Here is a 10,105-nt window from a genome sequence, read left to right on the forward strand (position 1 = left end):
GCAGCGGCCAAGGCCGGCTCGGTCCCTGTCCTCAGGGAGCTTGGAATCTAGCCCAGATGATGAATTTTTAATCAATAACCCAGGGCCAATAATGTGGCCTTGAGCAACTCATTGAAGTTCCCTGAGCCTCCTTTATTGCTCCTGTCAGTGGTCGCGGTGTGTAGTTATCACGAGGACTAAAGGAGGCCGTGCAGATGGGAGCCCCACGCCGCAGGCTCTGAGCCCCAGTTCCGCCAGGCCCCTGCATTCTTCCCTCTCCCGGCACCCTGGCTGCCCACCTAGCAGTGCTCGTACTGTTCATCAAATGATTGAGGGGGCACTAGGTGTCTCGTCTCCCCCTGCAGCGTGAGCTCTGTCCATCTAGGGAGAGTACCTGGAGGACGCCCAGGGTGCCCAGCTCCTGTCTGTGCACTGAACAAAGAAAGGGCCAGTGGGGTCTTGGCTCTCAGCAGGACACACACTGCCACCTCGTTAGTTCAGCCCCGTCTCACCTGGGCCCCCACTTACTGGGCTTCTGTGCACTGGGATCCATGGAGGGCAACGAGGCAGAGGCACGCTGAATGTGGTAATGAGGATCTAGAGGATTCCGAGGCCTGGAGGGAGAGTGCAGGGATGGACTGGCCACGTCTGCCACGGGCAGTGGTGGAGGGGCGTGGGCTCTGTGAGGCAGAGCCTGGCTGAGCACCAGGGAGACCACACAGTAGTGGTATATCACCCCCACCCCCACCCCCACCAAAGTGCATCTCTTACTTTTCCATGAGATGTAATCAGCATGATTTCACCGAGTTACCGCGGTTCGAGCCCACAGCAGCACCCCTCCGCTTCTTAGCACATGGGCTGGAGCAAAAGGTAAGGTGCCGCGCCCGGCACAGCTATGCCCAGGTACCTTGGCCCGGGGTCCCAGGTCTGTACACGTTCCTCTCTTGCCGGGGCTTTTATCAGTTGGCACAGGGCTCAAGAGCGCAGCCGGTTGTGTGGCCTCGGGCAAACCGCCTTGCCTCTTCCAGCCCTCAGTGTCCTCCTCCGTGAAATGGGGCCAGTGACAGTTCTTCGGGGCTTGTGTGGAGCCTCGGGTGAGGTCAGCTCTACTTAGCTGTGGACAGGCCCGTGTAAGGATCTAATGATGGCTTAGGGTTCCTGCTGTCGTGACTACTCCCATAGGTCCGACTTGGAGAGAGCCTGAGGTTTCACAGGGTACCTGCAGATCAAGCAGGGGTGATTCTAGATTTCGTAGACAGCCGTGCTCAGAAATAATAGAAACACAAAACCTACAAAAACCGCCCAGGTGGCCAGCTGACATTTTCTTTCTGGGATCATGAAAGGGGAGATGGTTTTTCAACTACTAAGGGGTCTACACATCCAAGGGATACTAGTGATAATAATTACTATCATTTTGGAACAGTGCAGACGATATTGTTAGCAGTTACAGATTCGGGAGGAGGACTGGGTGTGGACCAGTGAACCAAGCCCTCTCTTGGGGCACAGGGGACCCTGGGATCCGGCATCCTGCCCTGCATCTGGGTCCTGGGTTCTGTTGCCCTCCCCCCCAACCCCCAGTGGGCTTACTTGCTTTGTGAAACGTCCCCCTCCAGGGGCCAGGCCTGCGGTGGCCTCGATTGGGTTCCAGGAAAGGATAATCGTGCCCTTCACCGAAGGGCATACAGCATGGCAGGAGAACCTCCTTCTTGGCCATTTTCATCGTAAAACAGGCCCTGACGAGTGTAGCGAGAAGGATCAGTCCCTCAGGTGGTGCTGAGCGCTGGAGAGCCGGCGGGGAGTGAACCTGGGGCCGGGAAGCCTGAGGGGGGCCGCGGCCCTCTCCCTGCTGGCTACGGGGCTCTCTCTGCTTGCTTCCCTGAGCTTCCATTCCCTCATGCACCGGCAGGGATGCAGCCCTTGCCTGGCCTTCCTCAGAGGCGGGGTGAGGAACGACGAAAGGTGCTAATGCTGGCAAAAATGCTAAACCAGCTACGGAGCACTTTGCAAACTGTGGAGGGCTGTGTGAAGCCAAGACCTGGTTCTTAGGTCAGAGTCCAAGGGTCCCGATTCTAATTTTGCCCAGCTTTGGAGAACGGCCCGGGCGGGATCTCACCTGTGGCCCTGCGTGAGCTGGGGGTTGGGGGGGGCATCCTCGCTGCCCCCTCTGAGCAGCAGCGGACCGCTCCTCTCCTGTAGGCATGAGCGCCCTTCCTCGTGGCGTCACTTGGCCTTTGGAAAGACCTGTTAAACTCGCGCGCTCAGCTGTGGCTTTTTCATTGAATAATTACTCAATTAAAGGTGTGTTTTTTATTGAACATCCCTGATACCTTTATTGGTATTATTAGAGTAACCAGCATAATAAGGAAGAACAATTATTTAAATGCACATTAAAAAAAAAAAGGAACAACCCCTCATGGTGGAGGGAGACTCATCCGTTGCAGGAGGGTCCAGTTGCCGGTCGGTCCCCAAGCGTCACTGTAAGAAATGATGTTTCCTCACTGTGAACAGGTTTTCACTTCCCTGGAGCCTCTCATGCTTGAGGCAGGCTGCATGAAAATTCCTGGTGGGTTTTATTACTGCCAGATTTAAACATGCACCGCCAGGTTCAAGGATGGATACTATACACCGAAACCTACAAAGCCCCACTCATAACATCTGCGTCGTGCTCGATGTACAGTGTGTGTCCCCATGCAGGATCTCACTGGGTACCCCCAGCCGTCTTTAAAGGCAGGTATCTTATTCCCATTCTACTGATGTAGAAATCGAGGCCCAAAGAGGTTGCGATTTGAGTGACTTCACCGTGCTGGGAACATCAAGGCAGAGGTAGGGTTGCCCAGGCCCTCGTAACTAGAGACGGCAGGGAGGGTTTCCAGGTTGAGAAAATCGTAAGGACTCCCTTTAGAGCCAGGAGAGCAAAGAAGATCCAGTCTGGGTTTCTGCCAACTGAGAGTAAAAGCGTCTGAGGAAGGAAGCAAGCAAGCAAGGACAGACACGGGCCCTGGGTTCTGAGCTGCCAAGCCTGATTTCGTGATCGAAGTGCAGCTGACATTGCTACGTCTGTAGGCCGGGTTTGATGTTGCTGGTACGTCACCTCAAAATATTCTAGGCATCCACCGATCACGTGGCACCTCAGCAGCCACGCGGGGCGCGTGGTGGGAGTGGCTCCTGTCTGGGTCGCTGGCTAAGTGGTCTCCTCATGGAGCTGCCAGCTTACCTCTGGGCAGGTGGCCCTGAGCTTGAGGAGGGGGTGACCTCCGGTCCTGGGACGGGGAGGGGGCCAACCCTCTCGCCAGGGGTCTTCCATTGCATTTAAAAATGAGCGGCCCGTGAATGGTGTGCTGAGAGTGTAAAATATTTAGTGAGTTTTTGAATAGAAAAATGTTCTGAATGGCTCTTCAAAGACTTTTGACATTGTTCACTTGTTAAAAGTGAGCAGCCCTAGTGCTCAAGGCTACTTCTAGGCAAGAGAGAACCATGAAGTGGTAATATGGAAATGAACATTTTATTAAGGGAAAAAAAAAAAAAGCTGGGGGAGAGTGGAAAGAGAGTTGTCTAGGGAGGGCCTTTGAGGGCTGTGAGATTTAAAAAAAGTCAGAAGCTGTCAGATCCTGGGAAGGCCGTCGCCTGCAGTCGCCTGCAGTGAATCTGGCCATCGTGCGAGGACAGTTTGGGAACCAAAGCAGTTCAGGGGTGTGGGAAAAGAAAGAGCTCACCCCGGCATGAGCAGTGGCTCTGAGATCCTATTTGATGGACACATAGCTCTTCCCCACCTGAGGGTGAATTACGGACAGGTAACTTCCTCCGTTGGCTGCTCCAGAGTTTTAGAAGTGTCTTTTTTTTTTTTTTTTTCATTTTTTCCTTCTTCTTTTTTTTTTTAAACAAGAAGTGGAAACATCTGAGCTCTTTAGAACATGTAGCTACAGGCTTCCCAGCAGCTGCCATTTTGAGTTAAAAAAATGTTTTAATCGGCCATTTCGGCTGAAGAGGATTCTTTATTCCTGGCCTGCCGGGGAATTCTGCATTTTCTTCTGATATCCGCATTCCTCACCAGCAGTAGAACTTTCTAGAAAATATGTGGCCAGCAGAACAAGAAACAGGAAATGCTCTGGAGTTGAAGCCCAAGGAGATGAAGATGATGAACAAAGAGATCAGGGAAAAGGGGGTGGGGTCCCACTTAAAAAATGAAGAACCAGAGCAGCTGTGTACCATAAATCGATTAATTAGAGTTTCCAAAAGCCAAGGTGAAGGGTACAGAAACGCTCTTTAATTTGAAGATCTACGACCTTGTAGGATGTGGCACTTCATTTGTGTTATTAGCTCCTGTGTCAGAAAGGGACATTTTATTTATCCTCTTGTTATTTATTACATATTTATTCTGCCTTGCTCTAGAAGAGGATTTGAAGAGGACTCTAAATATTGTGGTTTCTGGCCAGCTCTCTTGTGCGGCAGTCTGAAGCAGAGGGCTCCGTTCGCCCAAGTCCATTAACTAATCAGCTAGGCAGGAGGTGTTTTCTCTGCCAGCTGAGGGGTGTGCCTGAAGGGAAGGCCCGCGGTTGGTACCACCGTACAGCAGGTGCCCCATGAGAAACATGGCGGCCCAGGGCCTTGGGAGGCCTCCCTGTCGTTTTCCAGGTGGGGAAAATTCCCCTCGGGGACTCCAGCGTGGGGAACTGAATTGCCCAGACGGACTGGGTACACCGGAGAAAGAAAATTGCCTCAGAAGTTCTCCTTGAGCTGTTAGCAAAAGCAGAGTGAAGCCGAACCTCACAATTCTTTTTTCCTCTCTGTCCTTCCCCCCCTGCCCACTGGTCTCCTTACCACCAAACACGCAGACACAGACTAGGAGCCGGGAGTGAACGGATCGCTATGGGGCACCACACTCCTAAAGCCTGTCTTGGTTTCCAAAGGAGGTGGGTGTTCTGGCCCAGTTGGTTCTGGGGTCTGGGAGGATCTCCACCCTGCCTGCTGGACGGGCTGGTCCCTTTCTGTGACACCTCAGGCCCTGAGTGGGGCGGGGAGGTCTCTGCCCTCTGAAGCTGTCCAGACGAGCCTGTGAACATTGGGTCCTTCGGTCATTTGGTTTTTACAGCTAAATGTGAAGCCCCCGGAAACATAACTTGTGTATGGAAAACAAAAAATAAATCTCTGTGCGGGATTTCGGAAGGTCTTTTGGGGAGAGGCTGAGATGGGGGCGGTCTTCTCCACTCTGCACCCTGCTGTATTCTCAGGTCACCTTCTGATTTGGGGTCTGGAAATTAATTTGCAGCTTTGGCTTCACCAGGGAGTCTGCGGCTACCATACTTCATCAGCATTAAAACCTTCCAGGTACAGGAAAGTTTGAAAAAACAAAAGGGGTTTTTCAAGATCTGGGCTGTGATGTCTTGTTCCCTGTTCCCTCCCTGGCTAGCAAGCGAATCTCATGGCAGAAAGCAGGGCCTGCCCGCACCTGCCCCTTTATAGAGAGCATTAGGAGCAACCCAGACTGGAAAAGCAGCAGGCTGCCCCCGGAGGTTGAGGAGGGCGGCCATGAGACAGGTTCTGGATGAAACGTTCAGCCTCCATTTTCTGACTGCCTCAGTGATGGACAAAGACTAACGTTTTTGGCTCAATGCCACAAGTGTCCACTAAGATTTGGTCCTGATGTCACCAGAGCCGGCATGTAACAGATCCACACTTGCCACCGGTCATTCGACCCCCCCATCAGATTTGACATTCTCCCATTCAGGTAGCATTCCGGCAAAGGTCTTCATGCTTGTCAGTGGCCCCCGCTCCCTCCCGCCCAGGGGCCTGCGGAGGCCAGATTCCACGGGGTGGGTAGGGGTGTGTGTGAGGCCAGAGGGGGAATCAGAGGGCAGTGGGCTTCCTAACATGCTAAATTCCTTCTGCTCCTATATGTTCATGTGTAAATTTGACGGTACTTTCGGCATGTATGCTGGTGTGTGAAACCCTCCTATTTCCTATAGCTGAAATCCCAAATGATGCAGAGGTATCAGCCATTTCTCTTTAAAAAAATGTTTGCCAGGCAATTGAGTTTGACTTGTGTTTTTTAGAACCCCCTTGGATCAAATACTGCCTAATCACTGGTTCTGAAGCTGAGGGGGAGCCGTGAGCTGCGGTTTTGCCCCCCAGGGGACATTTGGTTGGGCCTGGAGAGATTTGCGACCCTCCTAACTGGGGGAGGGAGTGCTACTGGCTTGTACTGGGTAGAGGCCAGGGATGCTGCTGAACATTCTACAAAGCACAGGACCCCCCATCCGCACCCCAGAATCCTCCTGGTCCAAATGTGAGTAGTGCCTTGGTTGACAAACCTTGGTCTGTCATGGTTGCAGGTGTCCCGGCTGTTCTATCGTTGACATCAGGCATTCTCACAACACCGCCTCATTTGGCTTCTGAGATGATGGGGATAAGAGCAACTTTTCTTTAGGGGAGCAAGCCGAGGTCTAGGAATTGGGGGTGCTTGCTGAGGTCGTGTGGCCGATCTGGGCTTTGCCGGGGCCACCTGGCCACAGAGCCAGCTTCTTCAGCTCTCCAGTCGGGTGGGGTCTTGGCCCGCCGGAGGGTCCGACACGTCGCCGGCCCTGGCCCGCTCCGAAGGGCCCCCCCCCGCCCCGGGGCCGTCTTCCAGGGCCCCCTTCCGGAGCCACGCGGATCCAGGACTCGCTTCATGCCCCCCCCCCCCCCCACCCCCGCGCGCGCGCCTTCAGGTCAGTGGCCCCGCGGTGCGCGCGCCCCGTCTGCTTCTCACGCTCTCTCTGCCTTTCTGTCCGTGTGTCTCCCCAGGTAAAGATGAGCCTTCCAGCTACATTTGCACAACATGCAAGCAGCCCTTCAACAGCGCGTGGTTCCTGCTGCAGCACGCGCAGAACACGCACGGCTTCCGCATCTACCTGGAGCCCGGGCCGGCCAGCAGCTCGCTCACGCCGCGGCTCACCATCCCGCCGCCGCTCGGACCCGAGGCCGTGGCCCAGTCCCCGCTCATGAATTTCCTGGGCGACAGCAACCCCTTCAACCTGCTGCGCATGACGGGCCCCATCCTGCGGGACCACCCGGGCTTCGGCGAGGGCCGCCTGCCCGGCACGCCGCCGCTCTTCAGCCCGCCGCCGCGCCACCACCTGGACCCGCACCGCCTCAGCGCCGAGGAGATGGGGCTCGTCGCCCAGCACCCCAGTGCCTTTGACCGAGTCATGCGCCTCAACCCCATGGCCATCGACTCACCCGCCATGGACTTCTCGCGGCGGCTCCGCGAGCTGGCGGGCAACAGCTCCACGCCGCCGCCCGTGTCGCCGGGCCGTGGCAACCCTATGCACCGGCTCCTGAACCCCTTCCAGCCCAGCCCCAAGTCCCCGTTCCTGAGCACGCCGCCGCTGCCGCCCATGCCCCCCGGCGGCACGCCGCCGCCACAGCCGCCCGCCAAGAGCAAGTCGTGCGAGTTCTGCGGCAAGACGTTCAAGTTCCAGAGCAATCTCATCGTGCACCGGCGCAGCCACACGGGCGAGAAGCCCTACAAGTGCCAGCTGTGCGACCACGCGTGCTCGCAGGCGAGCAAGCTCAAGCGCCACATGAAGACGCACATGCACAAGGCCGGCTCGCTGGCCGGCCGCTCCGACGACGGGCTCTCGGCCGCCAGCTCCCCGGAGCCCGGCACCAGCGAGCTGGCCGGCGAGGGCCTCAAGGCAGCCGACGGCGACTTCCGCCACCACGAGAGCGACCCGTCGCTGGGCCACGAGCCCGAGGAGGAGGACGAGGAGGAGGAGGAGGAAGAGGAGGAGCTGCTGCTGGAGAACGAGAGCCGGCCCGAGTCGAGCTTCAGCATGGACTCGGAGCTGAGCCGCAACCGCGAGAACGGCGGCGGCGGCGGGGTGGCCGGGGTGGCGGGCGCGGGCGGCGTGGGCGGCGCGGCCAAGGCGCTGGCCGACGAGAAGGCGCTGGTGCTGGGCAAGGTCATGGAGAACGTGGGGCTGGGCGCGCTGCCGCAGTACGGCGAGCTGCTGGCCGACAAGCCCAAGCGCGGCGCCTTCCTGAAGCGCGCGCCGGGCGGCGGCGACACGGGCGACGACGATGACGCCGGCGGCTGCGGGGACGCGGGCCCGGGCGGCGCGGTCAACGGGCGCGGCGGCGGCTTCGCGCCGGGCGCCGAGCCCTTCCCGGGCCTCTTCCCGCGCAAGCCGGCGCCGCTGCCCAGCCCCGGGCTCAACAGCGCCGCCAAGCGCATCAAGGTGGAGAAGGACCTGGAGCTGCCGCCCGCCGCGCTCATCCCGTCCGAGAACGTGTACTCGCAGTGGCTCGTGGGCTACGCGGCGTCGCGCCACTTCATGAAGGACCCCTTCCTGGGCTTCACGGACGCGCGCCAGTCGCCCTTCGCCACGTCGTCCGAGCACTCGTCCGAGAACGGCAGCCTGCGCTTCTCCACGCCGCCCGGGGACCTGCTGGACGGCGGCCTGTCGGGCCGCAGCGGCACGGCCAGCGGGGGCAGCACGCCGCACCTGGGCGGCCCGGGCCCCGGGCGGCCGAGCTCCAAGGAGGGCCGGCGCAGCGACACGTGCGAGTACTGCGGCAAGGTGTTCAAGAACTGCAGCAACCTGACGGTGCACCGGCGGAGCCACACCGGCGAGCGGCCTTACAAGTGCGAGCTGTGCAACTACGCGTGCGCGCAGAGCAGCAAGCTCACGCGCCACATGAAGACGCACGGGCAGATCGGCAAGGAGGTGTACCGCTGCGACATCTGCCAGATGCCCTTCAGCGTCTACAGCACCCTGGAGAAACACATGAAAAAGTGGCACGGCGAGCACTTGCTGACTAACGACGTCAAAATCGAGCAGGCCGAGAGGAGCTAAGCGCGGCGCCCCGGCGCCCCCGCACCTATTCAGCGGACCCGTTGCCAACCGCCAGAATGCTCACCTGACACTCGCCTCCGTGTCTGCGCCACTTCGTCCCCCCTCCCCACGCGGGTCCCCCCCCCCCAGCCCCCGGGGCCCAGGGGAGGCGGCACTCCAACCTAACCTGTGTCTACGAAGTCCTATGGAAACCCGAGGGTTGATTGAGGCAGTAAAATATTGTGGAGCCTTTTAACTGTGCAATAATTTCTGTATTTATTGGGTTTTGTAATTTTTTGGCATGTGCAGATACTTTTTATTATTATTCTTTCTGTTTAAATTCTTTTAAGAGATTTTGTTGGGTATCCATCCCTTCTTCGTTTTACTTTTTTTGTTGTTGTTGTTTTTGTTGTTTTTTTTTAACCCAGTAGTAGCCTGAGCAATGACTCCCAAGCGATATAGAAGGGAAGCTTATCTTTTAAATTATAATTTGGGGGGGGAGGGCGCTGCTTTTTTGAGATTTAAGCTAAGCATGTGTAATTTCTTGTCAAGAAGCCAACACTTAAATGACTTTTAAAGTTGTTTACTTTTTTTTAATTCCTTCTTTTTTTCCTTCGGTCCTGAAATAAAAAGTGGCATGCTGTTTTTTTTGGGGGGGGGGGGGGGTGGATGTACAGCGGATAACAATCTTTAAAGTTGTAGCACTTTGTTTCAGAATTGGAATTGAGATGTAGCACTGATGATGTCCTGAGTAACAGAGGCCTTTCCTGTGTTTTCAACCTTTACATTATCTAAGGAAGCGTTTTAGTGGAGAGGGGGAGTCAGAGGTCCCTCCTCCCCTGGAAGACTCAGCACTGCCAGAGAAATAGGGGTTTTTGAGAGCTGCCGGGGAGGTGGCCCGAGAGCATCCTACAGTTGTGCATCACCAGCAGATACGGTCCTTTTCTTGGAGTGTCCGCGTGCCCTGGGATGCCATCTTTGCTCTTTGCTGTAGATGAGGGTAAATAAAATGGGCTGAGGGTACTTTTTTGGGTAGCTGGCGGTGACCTGCGGTGACACAGAAAAGAAGGAACCAGCCATGTTCTTTCAGGCTTCTTCTGGCTTGATGGCTTCTCTCTCTCTCTGTCTCTCTCTCTCTTTTCATCGCCCCCCACCACAGAAATCCCAAGTCGCATGTTGCTACCAGTGATAATTGACCATGTCTCAAGCAGACAAGTGCCCCAATGAGGTGAACTGAGAGAAGGTAGTATTCTCTCATTTAATGCACACTGATGACATTGTACGGACAGGTGGGCGAATCTTGCGAATTTCTG

General features: G+C 56.4%; 1 protein-coding gene across 4 annotated transcripts in view; it reads left to right on the plus strand.

The window, feature by feature from the left end:
- Window positions 1–9,100, plus strand: part of BCL11B (BAF chromatin remodeling complex subunit BCL11B) — a 91,584-nt gene extending 82,484 nt beyond the window's left edge. For all 4 annotated transcript variants that reach the window (XM_021679689.1, XM_044917887.1, XM_021679690.1 and 1 more), the window contains one exon: window positions 6,760–9,100. In XM_021679689.1, coding sequence (XP_021535364.1) covers window positions 6,760–8,813 — 2,054 coding nt within the window. In that variant the 3' untranslated portion in view covers window positions 8,814–9,100. The remainder of the gene's footprint in view (window positions 1–6,759) is intronic.
- Window positions 9,101–10,105: the final 1,005 nt, after the last annotated feature.

The sequence above is a fragment of the Neomonachus schauinslandi genome, chromosome 9 (assembly GCF_002201575.2).
Source record: "Neomonachus schauinslandi chromosome 9, ASM220157v2, whole genome shotgun sequence".
Lineage (NCBI taxonomy): Eukaryota > Metazoa > Chordata > Mammalia > Carnivora > Phocidae > Neomonachus > Neomonachus schauinslandi.